Genomic DNA, 18,148 nt, shown 5'->3' on the forward strand with positions numbered 1-18,148 from the left:
GAGGCAACCGGCACTCTCGAACACACATGCCAAATAGGGAGCGGTATGCGAGAAGAATTGAGGTCAGGGAGTGTCCTTCATGTAGGGCTGAACTCTGCCATTGGTAGATTAATCAACCCAACCTTTTGGCTCCTGCAGCCAATCAGAAGCCGCGCCTTGGTTTCCAAACATTTTGGAAGTTGAACGGACTTCCAGAACGAATTCCGTTAGACTTCCGAGGTACGACTGTACACATTTTTATTTGTTTTCAGGCTATTATGATTTTAATGTATGATTTCCCCATACGAAATTTTTTTCCCAATAGCTTTTGCTCAGTAGCAAGTTATGTTATGGTTCCTTTAGTATCTCAGAGAAGTGTTGAGGCTTTGGTAATAGGCAAAGCTTAAATTCCACTGAGTTTTAAGTTATTTGTCCTTTTTAACCAATTAAGTTCTTCTGTTGGGTTGACTGCGTTATTCTCCTCTGTGCTTCTGTCTCCCTCCAGGCTTGCTGAGGGCTTCACCCAATTCCTGCCCCACCACGCCTAGCCCTGCCCACACCCCGAAGCCCCACAGAGCCATGCAGTCCCCCAACTCGGCCAATCAGAAGCATGAGAGCACCGCATCGACCAATGGGCCTTTGACACATGGCACCTTGCCTGGGGTGAAACTGGAAAGGAGCCCAACTCCGCCCACACCAGAGCAGCCAATGGGATTTCCAGGGATGCCCAAGTTCTTCCTGCCAATGACTGAGAGCCTGGTGGATCCCGCCTTCCACGCCACCCTCTACCCTTTTGCGTCGTCCAGCCACAACTATTCACCGCACCACCTCTGCCTGCTTCCCGCTGGCATGCAGCATTCTGTCATATCCCTATCCGAGGCGCCCCAGGCCAATCGGATTCACCCACGGGGCACGGAGGTGGACCAATCACAGACGCTGCTGGACTCTGAGACCCCGCCAGCTGCCAACCTCAAAGGGCAGTGGCCAAAGAGCAGAGACAGTGGTCCTGGCGGCAGCTGACAGGAGGAGATTGAGGGACTCCCTCCTGGTTCCTGTACGCAGGGGGCTTCCCACTCGATGCTGTGCGTCACCAGGCAACAAAGGGCCAACTAGACTTTTGCTGCTATGGGTTCCTGGCGCGAAAATGGCACTTGTTTGCGGCTTCGGGACCCAGAGGGCCGCAGCTCTGACTGATGAGACTCCTGATCTCAGGGTTGTGAGTTTGAGTCCCATGTTGGGCAAGAGAATCCTGTGTTGCAAGGGGGGGTGGACCGGATGACCCTCGTGGTCCCTTCCAACTCTACAATTCTATGACAAAGCTGAGATGATCCTATGGGCTGTGCTGAGCCAGTGGTTTTCTGGTCAGCTTGACCCCTAACTACATTCCCAGCAGCCTTCCATTCTCAGGTCTTGCCACTTCTTTGGCTACTACCTAAGCAGGGCTGGTTTTGCTGGTTTGGAGGCAGGTAGAACTGCACACCCCATTAAAAGGTAGCGCTGTAGTCCAAATTCGACCTGTACTTTCAATGCAAAACAGATCTTCCCTGGTAAGAGCTAGGAGGCACAAGTTTAAGATATCTCTCGCAGTCTACTCTCCCCACACGCTGCCCTTATTCTGCTCATTAACACTGCCAGCAAGGCCAAAGGCAGCCAAATATTTAAAGGTAGCACTCCTGTAAGCATCCTGCCAGAGGCGGAGTTAGAGCGCTGCGACTGGTTCCCCCGCACTGGTCTGGAAGCCTAGGGGACGCCGCAACCATGACAAAATGAATTGAGCAGAACAGAAGGTGAGAGGCAGGCGGTTGGTATTTTGGCCTCTTACAGGGCACCGCTGGAATTTGAAAGGCCAAAATCCACCCCTGATCCTGCCCCCTCCACCATAGGTGGAGAAGAAGAAGCAGTAGCGGTTTCCAGTGAGAGTGTGAGAGATTTTGCCGATTTCGCTGGAACCCGGAACCAGCGCCCATCCAGCAGCAGCAAGGCAGCACAGCGGCTCGGGAGGTGGGGCTACCTTCCCATTTCGCCTCAGGCGGTAAAACGGGATGCGCCGCCCCAATTGCCAGGTTTCCTGGCCGTTTACAAAACAACGAATTTCAGGAAGTGCAATGTTAACGTGTTGGTGGTGGAGAGGGAAGAAGGTGACGCAAGGAACTTGGGAGGGGGCGGACAAGGGGATTTTCTGAAAGTTTGAGCCGGAGAAAGAGGAATGCCGGGTGCATTTTAAGGGACTGCAATACCAGAAATTCCCAGGCGGGCTATTGTCTTTAGAGGAAGTTGTGGAGGTGGAGAGGATTAGTCAGGGCAGTGAGAGGGAGGGAAGGATGAGGTGTGGTTTGCTGGCTTAGTGGTCCTCCTGGCTATCAGATCTCGCCTACGAAGACCATCCTCCTTCCTGCCCAGCTTACAAAAGAGATTGCCAACTGGGAAGAAAGAGGGAGTCACACGCAACTTGGTCTTGAAAACCTCACTTGAAAAGTCACGGGTTCAATCCCTGATATTTTTGGGCAGGGCTGGGAAAGACTGAAACGGCTGCCAATCTGTGGAGGCGATACTGAGCTAAATGGACCAATGGCCTGGCTTGGTATAAGGCAGCTTCCCCTTCGCTCTTGTTGGTATTAACCCTTTCATTCCCTGGTTCCACCACCTACACCCCTTAAAAATCCCCCACAAAAACAACCAGTAGCGAGATCTCAGATCCTTCTCTTCCCAACCCACTCTCCCCCCTTGCAATCGTCTTGCCAGATGTTCCTTCTCTGCTTCTGTGGGACCAATACTTGAAGAGTACTAGTAGCACCCTCTGCTCATCCCGTGGCAAGAAAACAGGATGGGGAAGGGTCTTTTCCTAATTTGTCAATAAAGTATTTTTTCTACTTTCAAAAGCTGGATATGTGTGTTTTGGGGGACAGAGGTGAAGGCAGCACCGACGGATGGGGGAGAGGAGAACGATGAACGATGGGGGTGGAGATGCTCCTCCAGGTATACTGGGGCAAAGCCGTTCCTGTTGCCTTTTGGAAACTGAGACACAACAGAGACTGTGGTGTCTTTATAATATATGGTTTATTTACACACAGTGGCGCTGTGGATTAAATTACAGAGCCTACGGCTTGCCGATCAGAAGGTCGGCGGGTCGAATCCCAGCGATGGAGTGAGCTCCCATTGTGCGATCCCAGCTCCTGCCAACCTAGCAGTTCGAAAGCACATCAAAGTGCAAGTAGATAAATAGGTACCACTACAGCAGGAAGGTAAACGGCTTCTAGTTTGCCAGAAGCGGCTTAGTCATGCTGGCCACATGACCTGGAAGCTGTACACCGGCTCCCTCGGCCAATAATGCGAGATGAGTGCCGCAACCCCAGAGTCGGTCACGACTGGACCTAATGGTCAGGGGTCCCTTTATCTTTATAGCCGGAGCCTATAATGAAGCATCAACTTTCCAAGAAGTTCCACCTCCTCCAGGATTGGCTGGATGAAGAGTAGTGGTTCAAAACACTAGCTGGGGAACACGCCCCCCCCCAAGGGAGATGCCAGAGGAGGAAGGCTAAGAGCCAGGGGATTGGTGGTGAGACAATGAGAAGAGGTCAGAGGGAGAAGATTGGGAGGAGGTGCCGGATGCTGAAGGGACAACAGGGCTTAGTGAGCAGGAGGAACCTGTGATAGGGAGCAGTTTAGATTCCAAGGCTGAAGCAGAGGAGAGGGGGTCAAGAGACTGTTGGAGAATCGGGGGGACGTCTTCCTCCCCTGCTGCAACAAACTCCCCTCCCCACTGGTCTCCAAGAACACACAGAATAATGAGGGCAGAACAGAGCTCAGAGGTGTGCAGGCGCAGTTTGAGACTGCTTGGGAAACATCCGGGAGAGGAGGAGTCTTGGAAGGGGTGGAAGGCAGCAACTTTAAAGTCCTAGCAACTGCTCCATAGGGGCAAGACCTGCTGGGAAGTGTTGCTGAGTTGTATGTACAAGGTGTGACCGGAAAGTTAGGTGAACAGTCACAGAAATCGGACAGCGAGAAATATTCGAACATCCAATCGGCATCGGTAAAGCCACGAAATGCTCACAATTGTGTGCGGAGATGAAGCTGTAACTCGAAAGACAGTGTACGAGTGGTTGAAGCGTTTCAATGAAGGGCGGCAAACCATCGAAGATGACCCTCGGTCTGGCAGACCATCGACGAGCAGAACGGCAGCAAATGTCGACAGAGTTCATGAGTTATTGTTGTGGGATCAGCATTTGCGCGCCCGAATGATGGTGGAAGAACTGCATATTCCATGTGAAATCGTTACTGAGGTGTCCCACCCTCGATATTCTCCTGATCTGGCCCCACCAGATTTCTTTCTTTTTCCAAAACTGAAATCTGCACTGAAAGGGCACAGATTTTCCAACATTTCACATGCCCAAGCTGCTGTGACAAGGGAACTGAAAGCAGTACAAAAAGAGTCCAGAAATTTCCAACAGTTCTATGAACATTGTCAACGGTGCATTGGAACCATACCTGCCAAGTCCTGGGCTGCAAAATCCGGGATCAGCAGCCACGTGACACCGGACGTTGCGTAGATGCAACTTCCAGTGTTGCTTTGCCCATCTATGGGCACCAAAAATAGCTGGCGCCGGAAGTCGCGTCTATGCACTTCCGGACATGCGTAGAAGCAACTTCCATCGGCCATTTCTGGTGCCCATAGATGGGCAAAGCAGCCAAAAAAAAAAAAAGGCCGCCGGCAGGAGCAGAATAAGGGAGAATAATGGGAGAGGAACCGATACGGGGGACCGCCGGGAAACGGTACGAAAAAACGGGGGTTTCCCGGGGAAAACGGGGTACTTGGCAGCTATGATTGGAACGGGGGGGGCCTACTTTGAAGGCCTGTAAGGTATGTAATTTCAAATACTTCTCGCTGTCTGATTTCTGTGACCATTCACTGAACTTTCCTGTCACACCTTGTAGATTCCTTGACTAAAGAGTCAACTTCACAGACAACAGAGCCACACATCTTTCATGCTGACCTACATCCAATGCCTTCCAAAGACACAGCAAGATCCTTGCTCTGTATCTCAACTTCCTAGGTCACATAACGCCCTGTACTTTGAGCTTAGTTCATTTTATCTGCAGGGGGGGGGGCATTCATTCACCCTTTCATTCGCATCTCACATGCCTCCTCTGATCCTGTGTTGTGCTAACGGCTCATTACCCCCAGGCTATTGCCTCAAAGGAAATTTGACTCAATTAACTCTTAACTCATGTTGGTTGCCTGGGATTATCATGGTCTGATACTTTAGGAAGTTTGCCTGGTTTAATTACCTTTTAACACACGCCAATTCCAGCAGATCGAAAGCATCCAACGCACACACCTTAATATATATTGGGTCCAGCACCGTTCTAACACAAGCCGTAATTAAATTCTAACACTAGCTCGATCTAGGAATTTAAGGGAGTTGGGCACCCACAAACTCATAACAGTATGCAAATGTGGTGGCTCATCACCATGCTAATGAGTCTGGTTCATGCAACAGCGGGCTCTGGCTGCGGCTAGAGCAGAGAGAAATGGTGTGCAGGCGCAGTTGGACTACAAATCCCATGAGCCCCAGCTAGCGTGGCAATTAGTCTGGGATGATAGGGCTTGTTGTCCAACATTGTATGCAGGGCATCACATTGCCTAGAACAGGGGTAGGGGGAGCACTGATTGGGGAGCCCTGCTAAAGTCATTCCCCGGATGGAAGCTACAGCTGTTAGTCACAAAATAAAACTACTTTCCTCCTCCTGGAATCTGCTGTTTAGGGAGAGTTTGCCATGGGAGAATTTAATCTATCAAATTGTGCACTTAAGGTGGGCGGGGAACCCCTTTTAAGTGGGTCCAAAGCATTGGAGACCAGCTGTGTCACTTTGGACCATTTCAGATCAGGCCCACTTCACTTTAGAGGCAATTTGTTTACCTCCGGAGCAGGGGGTTTCACTTGTTTAGGGGCTGCACCTAATGGGGATAATATGTTGTCTTTTATAATTAATCCAACTCACTTGAGCACTGCCCTGGAATTCTACATAAAATGATGTGTGACATAAAAATATTTACAACAATAAAACAGGATAAATCTGGGATAAATAATAAAACAGAATAAATCTGTCCTGCCCTAGAGGGTTGTGGCAAACTGCTTTCAGCAACAGAAATGTGCTCTTTAAATGCTAGCAATTACGATTAGAACTTTTACAGGCAGAGCTCCTGAAATATGAAATTCATAAAGGTCACAAACACACAGCAGCATTGCACAAGTCCAGAATAACTGTGTGGTCTCTTGGGATTGCTCCCTGATGAATTTAGAGTTGAAGCAGTAATGTCAACGGCTTGTGTGTCTGTTTGGACTAACCTTGTGAAGCCATTCCCGGGGGGAAAGGAAAACCAAAACTCAGGGTAAACAAGACAATACATTGCTGCCTTTCCATGGAAGTGACTGGCAGAGGTTCAGAGACCACTGATTCTGCAAAATTCAGTCCTGGCTCCTTCCTTCCTAAATTAACACTTGAACCAAAACGAGGAAATGACCAGGATGAAAAAGAATGCACAAATGAGATTGCGCCTCAGAAAAATGCACAGTAGACCCAGTCATTTGGGAAAAACACATCCTAACCTGCTCCTGCCTAGCGCAGTCGTGCCACAGTGGAATGAGCAGAACTCCTTCAGACTCTCAAGGTGTCAAGAAGGGCTGGTAGCCACATGCCTGGAGGAAGGCGGTCGGCATTCCTTGACGGATGAATCAGCCCTGTGCTCCAAGCTCCGAACATCTGTGGTTGAAGGCAGCCGGGTCTGTGCGTGATGTCATATGGTGGCTCCAGGGGGTGCCATTTAAACTGGTTCAGGGTAGCAACATGGTGCAGTGGTTAGAGTGCTGGGAGACCAGCATTCAAATCCCCTCTCGGCCACAAAGCTCATTGGGAGACTGCCTCTCAGCTATGTACCCCACCTTGAGCTCCTTGGAGAAAAAGGTGGGATCGGAATGCAACAACAACAACAGAGTGCATCCTCTGGGATGAGTTGGAGTGCTTGGTTTTAAGGAACAGCAGAGGTATATTAGGCATATTGTAGCATTCTGGAGAGAAACGGAAGGACACAATTATTTCTGGATATGAATGTTATATGCCAGCGAAGGGTGTACTGGGGATGGCACCACTCAGAATCCTAAACAGGACATAGAATCCAGTAAGTTCACTGGTGCTGGTAGGGCTCTCTCTCTCTCTCTCTCTCTCTTAATTTTAAATGGATTTTTATCAGGGTTTTTTTTTTACCCTTTGACATTATTCAATTTACTTTCAGTATAATAATTTCTTACATTTTCACTTCCTATCTTTACGCCCATGACGTTCCTGTTGTGTTCCTTTATCTGCTGCCACAACTGCCATTTATTTTCAACCTTATATTGTAATCATTTATTTATTCTCCTTCCTTTGCCTATCATTCAACTCAGGCTCGCAATTTCATTTGACTGTAGTTTTTTTTTCCCTTTCAAATAACCCGAAAAGAACCTCCACTCTCCAACAAAATTCTCATCTTTGTGGTCTCTTATTTTTTGCTGTCGACTTTGCCATCTCTGCCTAGTCCATTGACTTCAAAACCCATTCTTCTTTCATTGGGACTGCTTCTCCTTTACACTTCTGTCCAGACAGGATTCTGGGCTGTGGTTCTGGCATACATAAATAATAATAATAATTTATTATTTATACCCCGCCCATCTGGCTGGGTTTCCCCAGCCACTCTGGGCAGCTTCCAACAGAACATTAAAATACAATAATCTATTAAACATTAAAAGCTTCCCTAAACAGGGCTGCCTTCAGGTGTCTTCTAAAAGTCTGGTAGTTGTTTTTCTCTTTTACATCTGGTGGGAGGGCGTTCCACAGGGCGGGTGCCACTACCGAGAAGGCCCTCTGCCTGGTTCCCTGTAACTTGGCTTCTCACAGCGAGGAAAGCACCAGAAAGCACCTCAGTGTCCGGGCAGAACGATGGGGGTGCAGACATTCCTTCAGGTATACTGGACCGAGGCCATTTAGGGCTTTAAAGGTCAGCACCAACTCTTTGAATTGTGCTTGGAAACGTACTTAACCATCTCTTTTGAAACCTCTGCCCCCATAATCTCTAGAAGAAATGTTTGGGAATAGCTATTTTAAACATCTTTCTGTATCTCATGGCCAAAGGTTGGGCTTTCAGAAGAAAACCAGAGAGCTGCAGGTATTCAGTACGGCTCTTCTTACTTCCTTTTCACCTCTCTCCCCTACTGCTACAGCGAAGACCGTTCATGCTGCCTTCTAGTGCTTGCAGTAAAGTCTCACTTGCGGGGTCATCACCTTGTTGTGGTGAGTGGGCTTATATGTTCCCATAACCCTTGTGTGTGAAGCCGTCGGGAATCTCTTACTTCCAGCAGGGTCACAGGGAAACCGAAATGCTTGTTTACAAAGCTATTGTACTACCAACCTTACTGTATGCTTGTGAATCATGGACCACTTATAAAGGCCATCTACAACTCCTCGAAAGATTCCATCAACAGGCGAACTAATGCCAGTGTCCTGGAAGAAGCAAAGATCACCAGTGTTGAAGCAATGATTCTTCAACATCAACTTCGTTGGACTGGTCATGTTGTGGGGATGCCTGATTATCCTCCTCCAAATCAACTACTTTATTCTGAACTTAAAAATGGAAAGTGTAATGCTGGTGGTCAACTAAAGAGGTTTAAAGACTCTCTCAAGGCAATTTTTTTTAAAAGGTAGTATAAACACCAACAATTGGGAAACACTTGCCTGCGAGCGCTCCAATTGGAGAACAGCCTTTACCAAAGGTGTCATGGGCTTCGAAGACACTCGAGCTCAGAAAGTAAGGGAGAAACGCACTAAGAGGAAGGCATGCTTGGCAAACCCTCACCGTTATCGACTCCCACCTGGAAACCTATGTCCCCACTGTGGAAGGACGTGTGGATCCAGAATTGGCCTCCACAGTCACTTGCGGACTCATTGTTAAAACCGTGTTTATGGAAGACAATCTTACTCGGCTACAAGTGATCACCAAAGAAGAAGAAGAGGGAGTAAAGTAACGATGCTGAGTAAACTGACCTGATTCCCGCCTCCCAGGTTAATGTGCAAATCGGAATGATCCGTCAGAGTTCAAACTCTGAATTCACCGGGTCTGATAGTACAGTCCTTGGCTCTCAAAAGGCACCAACACACTCATTTTAGAATATGCATTTCATAGAATCATAGTCTGAAGGGACCCCCAAGGGTCCTGTAGTCCAACCCCCCCCCTGCAATGCAGGAATCTCAGCTAAAGCATCCATGACAGATGGCCATCCAACCTCTGCTTAAAAACCTCCAAGGAAGGAGATCACCACATGGAGATAGAATGTGGCTTTAAACCTATGTTTTTGCTGTGAGTTTTTTTCCTTTTTAACATCAGCAGATTAATGTAGATACTGGACAGAAGGGACTTTTCAGTGCACGCACGTGAGTCTGACACAGACCAGAAATAAAACCACAGTGGCGTTTTACGTGCTAGGACCGTTCAAGTTCAATGTCATCGCACACTCTGATGTGGGAAAGCAAAATTTGGCGGAAATTCTCTCCGGTCCGTGCAAGAAGGAAACAATAACAGAGCAATATCGCCCCATGGTGGTTGCTGCAATGTGGCGAGGAGGACCTAATCTCTTTGGGGACTCTCCTCCCGCCCTCCTCTGCAAATATTTTTTGGGCCAGGCTCCAAGGTACGCTGAGAGAAGGGTGGGGCTCCCAGGTGAGCAGATAGCAGCTGGATAGACAGGTACAGCAAGTCATGTCCTCCACCTCTACTCTCCAAAATGTCAGCCAAGACCCGGGGGAACACCGAGATGGCTCGATGCAAGGCAAGACCCCACTCCCTTTAGACTCCAGATACACCTGGTATTCACGCCCGCTGGCGCCATCCCATCGTAAAATAGATCAAGGCAACTTGCAACACAGAATGCAATAAAAACACACATACACACATATGAAACATAATTAAATTAAACAATGTTGGATAAAAAGAGAAACTCTTTTTATCGTGAAGGCCTGTTTTAAAAGCACCGTTTTTGAGAGACGTCTGAAAGTAGGTGTGCGCGGTGCCTGCCAAACCTCTTGTGGCAGGGAGTTCCACAGGGCAGGGCTCGCCACACTAAAGGCTCAGTCCTTGGTGAACCTCAAGGATATGGGGAACCACCAGAAAAGCCCCCTCAGAAGATGCCATCAATCAAGATGGAGCTTGAGGGATCAGATGGTTGTTAAAGTAGTTTAGCCCTTTGTGAGTTAACACAAGGACCTTGAGCCTTGCCTGAAGTACAATTCCCATTGTCCCTGACCATTGGCCATGCTGACTTTTATTCCATTTAGACCTTTATTCCATGTTTCTTGCACTTCCGTCTCTTTGCAAATACACCTAGTGACTCGCCACCTCTTCTCCCGACTCCCAAGGTTTCTACTTTTATTTTTCTCACGTAACACGGAAATAGAATATTTTCCACCCTATAACTTTTTTGGGTGTGGGGAGGAATTAATTGAGGCCAGAGCATAAATAAGCAGGTACAAAGTGCCTTTCCCTTTCCAAGCACCACCAACCCTTATTCTTCCGGGAGGAGGAGCGATCAAACCCAGGGAAATTCCCTCTCAGGGATCAAGGGAGGTGATCAGGTTCAAAGCCTGTCTGCTGATTTTACCTCAGAGGCTCTGATATGTCCTCTGCCCAGAGCCAGGTGCCACAGGAATGCATGTGGTAGCTGATTTGTTATGACGGAAAGATAATCTAGTCGAAAGCTAAGATTCGGGGAAGGCAAAGATTGGGGAAGGCCTTGCTCAAAAAAGCTCAGCTTAGTCCCAGAGCCTCATGTCTTATTAATTCCCTTTTTACCCCATCCTTTTCTGCAAGGCACTCCTAAACCGCACTTCCTCTAAAAAGTATGCAAATTGAAACGTACCTTTTCTTTGAAACCCACCCACCATGTTTGGGGGAAGCTGCTCGCAAAAAGAAACGGTGAATATTGGGCAAAGTGGCATACAAAAAAGGGCACAACAGGAGACAACGCACACCAGAATACTGACAAGTTTTCGTGAGGACTCTAAAAAAAAAACAGCATCACACACTGATGTGGAAATATAAATGGAAAAATGAGAAGCTGAGCGAAACCAAAACTAACATATTGGCCCATCCCTTAGGTAGGTTAGACTGAGAGGCGATGTGTTACACAGATACAGAATGAGTGTTTCCAGGCTAAATGGGGATTTGAACCTGGGGAGCCCCAGTCACAGTCTAACACTCTAACCCAGGGGCAGGCAACCTAAGGCCCAGGCGCTGGATCCGGCCCAATCACCTTCTCAATCCGGCCCGCGGACGGTCCAGGAATCAGCGTGTTTTTACATGAGTAGAATGTGTCCTTTTATTTAAAATGCATCTCTGGGTTATTTGTGGGGCCTGCCTGGTGTTTTTACATGAGTAGAATGTATCCTTTTGTTTAAAATGCATCTCTGGGTTATTTGTGGGGCATAGGAATTCGTTCATTTTTTTTCAAAATATAGTCCGGCCCACCACATGGCTTGAGGGACGGTGGACCGGCCCACGGCTGAAAAAGGTTGCTGACCCCTGCTCTAACCACTACAGGGCGCTGTCTTAGAAAATAATTTATCCCGCTTGCCCTGCTTCCTGTTTCTTCCAGGGGCCAGCTGATTCATTATCTTGTCCCCACGGTAAGCTGCTTCTGCAAAGTGACTCGCCTCAGCCTGGTGAGTTGTGGTTGCAGATTTCCATTGGGTCTGGTGGGGCAGAAGGCAGGGAGGGAGGCCACCAGCAGGTGGGGCCAGATCCAATGGCAGGCAGAGCCAACTCCTCCTGGGTTTCTCCCCATCCTCCACCCAGCAGAGTTGCGCAAAGGCAAGACGGACACTCAGGCCACATGGACAACCTGGACAGATTGGAGAACTGGGCCCAAACCAGCAAAATGAATTCCAATAGGGACAAATGCCCCGGTTCTACACACTAAGGCAGGAAAAACCAGCTACACAAATACAAGATTGGGGTGGGGGGTGGGGTACTTGGCTTGCCAGCAATACTAAGACCACAATATTAACGTGTGATGCAGCAGCAAAAACAGAGCTAATGCTATTTTAGGCTGCATCAACGGAAGTCTAGTGATCACGGGAAGTAATAGCACAGTTTATTCTGCCTTAGTCAGACCTTACCTGGAGTCCTGTGTCCAATTCTGGGCACCACAATTTAAGGAAGATATTGACAAACTGGAACATGTGCAGAGGAGGGTAACCAAGATGATCAAGGGTCTGGAAAGAAAGCCTTATGAGGAACAGTTGAAGGAGCTGGGTATGGAAAAGAAGAGACTGAGAGGAGATAGGGTAGCCATCTTCCACTAGCTAAAGGGTTTGCACATGGAAGCTTGTTTTCTCCTGCTCCAGAGGGTAGGACCCAAACCAATGGATTCAAGTTACAAGAAAGGAGATTATGACAAAACATACGAAAACATTTTCTGACAACAAGAGCTGTTCGACAGTGGAGTAGTCTCCCTCTGGAGGTGGTGGACTCTCCTTCCTTGGATGTTTTTAAGCAGAGGTTGGGTGGCCATCTGTCATGGATGCTTTAGCTGATATTCCTGCATTGCATGGGGTTGGACTAGATGACCCTTGGGGTCCCTTCCAACTCTACGATTCTACTGAAATATGATTTCCCACCATATGTTTAAAGCACTGTGTGATGGCACTTTTAAAGCAGCATGGCTTCCCCCATAGAATAAGTGGAGCTGCAGTTTGTGAAGTGTGCTAGGAGTTGTTGGGTGAATCTTTGGAGTTCCCCATTAAACCACTCTCTGTGGGTAACCACAAAGACAGCTTGCTCTTTGTGTGTCATCCAAATCACATGGAGGCTCCCCACATATTCTTGCTGTTACAAAGCACCTCGTGGTGCCAGAAATGCCCTTGCATTTTTCTTTTGTTATGAGAATTATACGGTATAAGACAGGGGTCACCAACCTAAGGCCCATGGGCCGGAAGTGGCCCGCGGAGGTCGTTTGACCGGCCCACAAGCCGCCCCCGAAGTGAGTAACCCGCTCACGCGCTGCGCTAAACTGCGTCTGCGTCGACGCAGGCACCGGAAATCACGTCTGCGCATGCACAAATGCTGAAAATCGCGTCTCAGCCTGCACAGATGCTGAAAAGTACAGGTGCGGGTGCTCAGGCGTGTGAGCGATCCAGCCCACGGAGGGATCTCGGCAGGACTGATCCAGCACAGGCAAGATAAATCTTGCTGACCCCTGGTCTAAGATATAAAATAAAAGACCCTGATGTTGGGAAAGATTGAGGGCACTAGGAGAAGGGGACGACAGAGGACAAGATGGTTGGACAGTGTTCTCGAAGCTACGAACATGAGTTTGACCAAACTGCGGGAGGCAGTGCAAGACAGGAGTGCCTGGCGTGCTATGGTCCATGGGGTCACGAAGAGTCGGACACGACTAAACGACTAAACAACAACAACAACAAATGTACCAGGCAAACACATACATAAATGCCACATATAGGTAAGCCACATGTCTGAAACAGTACAGGAAAACAGTCCTAAAGCCATTTTTACTCTCCCAAATTGACCTCAAATGTTTCTTTGCAAGGAGGAAGGAAATGGGAAAACCTCCCCATTGCCTCTTTGCTCACAAATCCTGTCTTAAGGGCATATCTGCGTATGAATAGGGTGAGCTTGTGAGCTGGATTCAGGTACTAAGTATTTACCATCACAAAAGAATGGCCAGACTGCCCAGGTAATGCAATCAGTGACCTTTATTAGGTACCCTGGCAAACAGGATTTCTGCTGTTGACTGCCTCCTCCTGTGATGTATGTATGATGTTTCAGGGGGGTGGTCTTGGACTACAAGGTGGGCAATTTCAAAAGTCTATATACCGTAAGAGCTTTCACACCAAGGTTCTGGGTTCCACCTCCCTCCTGCGTGGGGGTGTGAGCACCCTGCTGCAACAGTTCCATAAAGATCAGGCTTACTAGCTGCTTTGCTTCGCAGTATTCTCTGGTTGGCCTCTGTTATTTTCTCCTATCGATAGAGAACCTACATAAGGACTCTTGGGTACCCCATAAGGGAAAGGGAGCAGTATTTTTCTTACAACACTTTGAAAAAGTGACTTCCCCCCCAAACCCAACAACCTTTGGCCTAACCATCCTCACCTACAACCAAAGCAGAGACAAGTTTCTTGTTTGCTCATATTTGGCTGAACTCCTCTGCCTCTTCTGACATCCTGAGCAGCTTATGTTCTGCCTGGCTCCTGGCCAGCAAAATCAGGAAGGGACAGTTCCACACAATTCCACCTTTTGCTCCCACTGCCATTGTCTCCACCCCCTCCAAAATAAAGCCCCGTCTAACTTTACAGTGCAAGCTGCTTGCGTGCAGAGACCTTTTCCGTAGCCTCCAACATTTCTCCAATGAAAATAGGAGCGTCCTTAAGAATGATGATGATGATGATTTTATTATTTATACCCTGCCCAGCCACTCTAGGAAACTTCCAGCACATCTAAAAATAATAAAACATTAAACATTTAAAAACGTCCCTATACAGGGCTGCCTTCAGATGTCTTCTAAAGGTTCTGTAGTTACTTATCTCCTTGGCTCAGGGGTTGCATAACTCCATACCCTCCAACATTTCTCGGATGAAAATAGGAACATCCTAAGGAAAAGAGGGACATTCTGAGTTCAAATCAGAATGGCTTCTTCTAGAAATCCGGGACTGTCCTTGGAAAATAGGAACAATTGTAGGGTCTGCTTTTCCTTATGTTGCCCTGCAAAGAGCTTTGTACATTGAAATACAGCAAGACGAAATTAATTCATGCCGCGAGTCGCTTCGTCTAGCGATAATTTCGTCTTGCGAAGTGCAGGTTGCCATGGCAAAAAAAAAGCCGAAAAACTTCATCTTGCGAAGCGCAGCCATTGAAAACTTCATCTTGAGAGTCACCAAAAACATCACAAGACACTTTCACCTACCGAGTTTTTCGTTGCACGAGGCATTCGTCTTGCGAGGTACCACTGTAACATCAAACGACAGAGATTTTAAAATAGTAAGGAAAATCATGAAAAGCAACAATATTTTGGTTAAGTATCAGTATGATAATCTCTTGCATCAAGTCCAACTAAAACATCACGAAGCAGCAAGGAAGCTTTTGAGTTCCTTGGAAGATAAATAAAATGGCATTTGTACACGCCTTTCCACCAAATCAGACTCTCAAGGCAACAGGCCAAAAATCAAAAGAATCTATAAGCAAATCTTGGGGGGAAATGCAGCTTGCAGTGACTGGAAACCACTGGAGGGGAGAAGGCTGTTGTGCAGGTATAAATAAAAAGAGAATTCGCAGGATGCCTAAGATCCAGGTTGGGGGCTAGTAGTCTTTGGTGAGAGAAGCCCAGCAGAGAATTAAAACCACAAAACATACAGCAAAGGAAAGCATGGAAATATAGGCTGTTAAACCCTTAAAATAGCCTCTTCTAAGTTGCTCCCAAAGTTCCTCTTTTCCCTAAGCACAGAAAGAGACCATAGGTTTGGTAAGTTAAAAATGATTTCCTTACAAACTCTTCAAAGGTCAAATTCATGTGCTTTTCCATACAGCAGTCAGAAAACACAGGCAGCAAAACTTCGGTTTCCAAGTGGTGAGTGTTTCTAAATTGTTTGTATAGAAATGCAAAGGATGGCTTGCTTAAGCCACAGAGTCTGAGCTTGGAACAACCAGCATAGACCTCCTTACTGGTAGGGTTCACATGGTGGAATGGAAGAACAAGGAGCTTGATAACCCTTCCTCCCAAGGTGAGGGGGTGTGACCTAGCTAAGCCTGGCAGGACAGCTTAGTCTACGGTCTTAACCCCTTCATGCATTGACTTGAGCATGCTGGTTATATGAGGCTGGTTTTCCAGAGCAGTTTAACAGTCAATCCCTGTTCCCAGGAATCAGTGTGAATTGTAGTTCTGTAAGGAGAGTCTGGACATGCGTAGAAGCGACTTCCGGTGCCGCGCCGCTGCTGATCCCGCATTTTTCAGCGGGAGATTTGGCAGCTGTGCTCTTAACAAACTACAGCTCCCAGGATTCTTTGGGAGAAGACATGATACTGTTTTAATGTAGTGTGCAGATGAGGCCTTAGTTAGCTATGGGCCTTTCAAAGAGGCAGATGCTTGCAGTTAAAGGTCATATGTATGCAAAAGAAGCATGGTTAAAGTGGCCGGATCTTCTACTGGCGGGGCTCGTCTGCCTTGAATGGCTACCCTGCAGCCAGAAACATAACCATTGAAGGTTTTCCTGACCAAGGATGAAACAGTGCTAGGCAATCCACCCAAATGGGTGGGGTATAAACATACCTTCCAACTCCCGGTTAGAAAAATCCGGAATCAGCAGCACCAGCACCGGAGGTCGCTTCCAGACATGTGTACCGGTAGAAGCAACTTCTGGTGCCGGCGCTGCCCGATTTCCGGTGCCCAGACATGGGCAGAGCAGCACCGGGAGTCGCTTCTACGCATGTCCAGACATGCGCAGAAGGAGCCTCCCTGGCAGGTACTGAAATCTGGGGGATTTACGGGATTTTTTCCAATCCAGGCTGCCAGCGGGAAACGGTTTAAAATACAGGGGTTTCCCGCGAAAAACGGGAGACTCGGCAGCTATGGGTATAAATAATAATTTGTTATCATTGTTATTCTTATTTATTATTATTATTATTTCCTGCATGCATCTGTTGGAGGCAGAAGAGGCAAATCAGAAAAGCTGGCAACCTTCCCTGAAGTCTTGGCCCCACCTTTTTCTAGCCCTGCTCAGCCCCTTCCCAAACTGCTTTCCCAGGCTAGAAACATCATCATCATCATTACCCCACCCATCTGGCTGGGTTTCCCCAGCCACTCTGGGTGCCTCCCAACAGAATTAAAAGCACAATAAAACATCAAACATTAAAAACTGCCCTAGACATGTCCTTCAACTATGACCACGAAGCCTTTTCCTCGCCCGAGGGAAGGATGGCTCTAGACGTCTCTGTGTGCAGACAGCCTCACAGGGCTTCGATTTAGGCCCCAGCCCCCACCTCCCATCTTCCCATCCTCTCGCCACTCTGCCATGCAGAGACCCTCCAAGTGTCCCTATTTTCCAGGGGCGTGCTTGATTTAGAGAAGTCATCCCAATTTCTGATTTGATCCCACTTTCCCTTAGGTCCTAGGATGTCCCTACTTTCACTGGATAAATGTTGGAGGGTATGGAGTTATCCGCTCCCCAGCCGCCTGAAGGCAAGCCTGCACAGAGAAGTTTTTTTTGTTTTTTGTTTTAATGTTTCATGTTTGATTATGTTTCAATATATGTTGGAAGCTGCCCAAAGTGGCTGGGGATACCCAGTCAGATAGGCAGGGTATAAATAGTAAAATTACCATGCTGGAACGGGACGTCCCTATTTCCTTTATTATTATTATCATTATTATTATTATTATTATTATTATTATTATTATTAAACATTCTTTATTATACTTTAATTTACATAAAACTTGGACAATGCAATACATACAATAAATACAATACAAAAATTTTCATATATACAAACCCAACATAAACACACCGTGAACATTTGACTCTTCTCACTGTGTTGTTTTGTAATTTGTTAATCTATACGCATTTCATTTTTGTTATTCTACTTTCCTATATTTTTTTCTATACAAATTTTGCTCTACGTTTTCAAGATTCATTCTGAGTCTGTCAGGAGATTTACATTATCCGTGGCGTTTTTAAGGTGTTCTTGAAATACTGTCCATTCCTTATTAACTGTTTGTATTGTGTTTCCTCTTAGGGGCATCCCTATTTCCATTGGAGAAATGTTGGAGGGTACGAACGCGGCCCTCTGAAGCTTGCGCGGGAGGGAATGCGGCCCTGGTGCGGCCTGCACAACACGCCCAGTGCACAACAAGCAGCCAGTGAATATTCAGTGGCAGTGGGAGGTGAATAACTGGAGCACTTTGCATGTGTGTGAAGTGTTCAGGGTGGGTGTGCGATACCCTGAGGCAGATGAACAAGCCTGCTTGGTGCAGGCATCAGCTTGTCCACTCCCGCTGCAAAACTCTCCCCTGTGTGTTGTGGGCAGCCCTGTGGTGTGTTGTCAAGGCCTCTCTCGCTCTCCGGCACTGTTTGTTGCTTC

At 47.5% G+C, this 18,148-nt stretch overlaps 1 protein-coding gene across 1 annotated transcript in view; it reads left to right on the plus strand.

Annotated features, from left to right (window-relative positions):
• Nucleotides 1–2,858, plus strand: part of BCL3 (BCL3 transcription coactivator) — a 28,063-nt gene extending 25,205 nt beyond the window's left edge. Inside the window, exon 9 of the mRNA XM_035119853.3 lies at nt 485–2,858. Within this exon, the coding sequence (XP_034975744.3) occupies nt 485–999 (515 nt within the window). The 3' untranslated portion in view covers nt 1,000–2,858. The remainder of the gene's footprint in view (nt 1–484) is intronic.
• Nucleotides 2,859–18,148: the final 15,290 nt, after the last annotated feature.

This window comes from Zootoca vivipara, chromosome 6, assembly GCF_965207765.1.
Source record: "Zootoca vivipara chromosome 6, rZooViv2.hap1.1, whole genome shotgun sequence".
NCBI classification, from domain to species: Eukaryota; Metazoa; Chordata; class Lepidosauria; order Squamata; family Lacertidae; genus Zootoca; species Zootoca vivipara.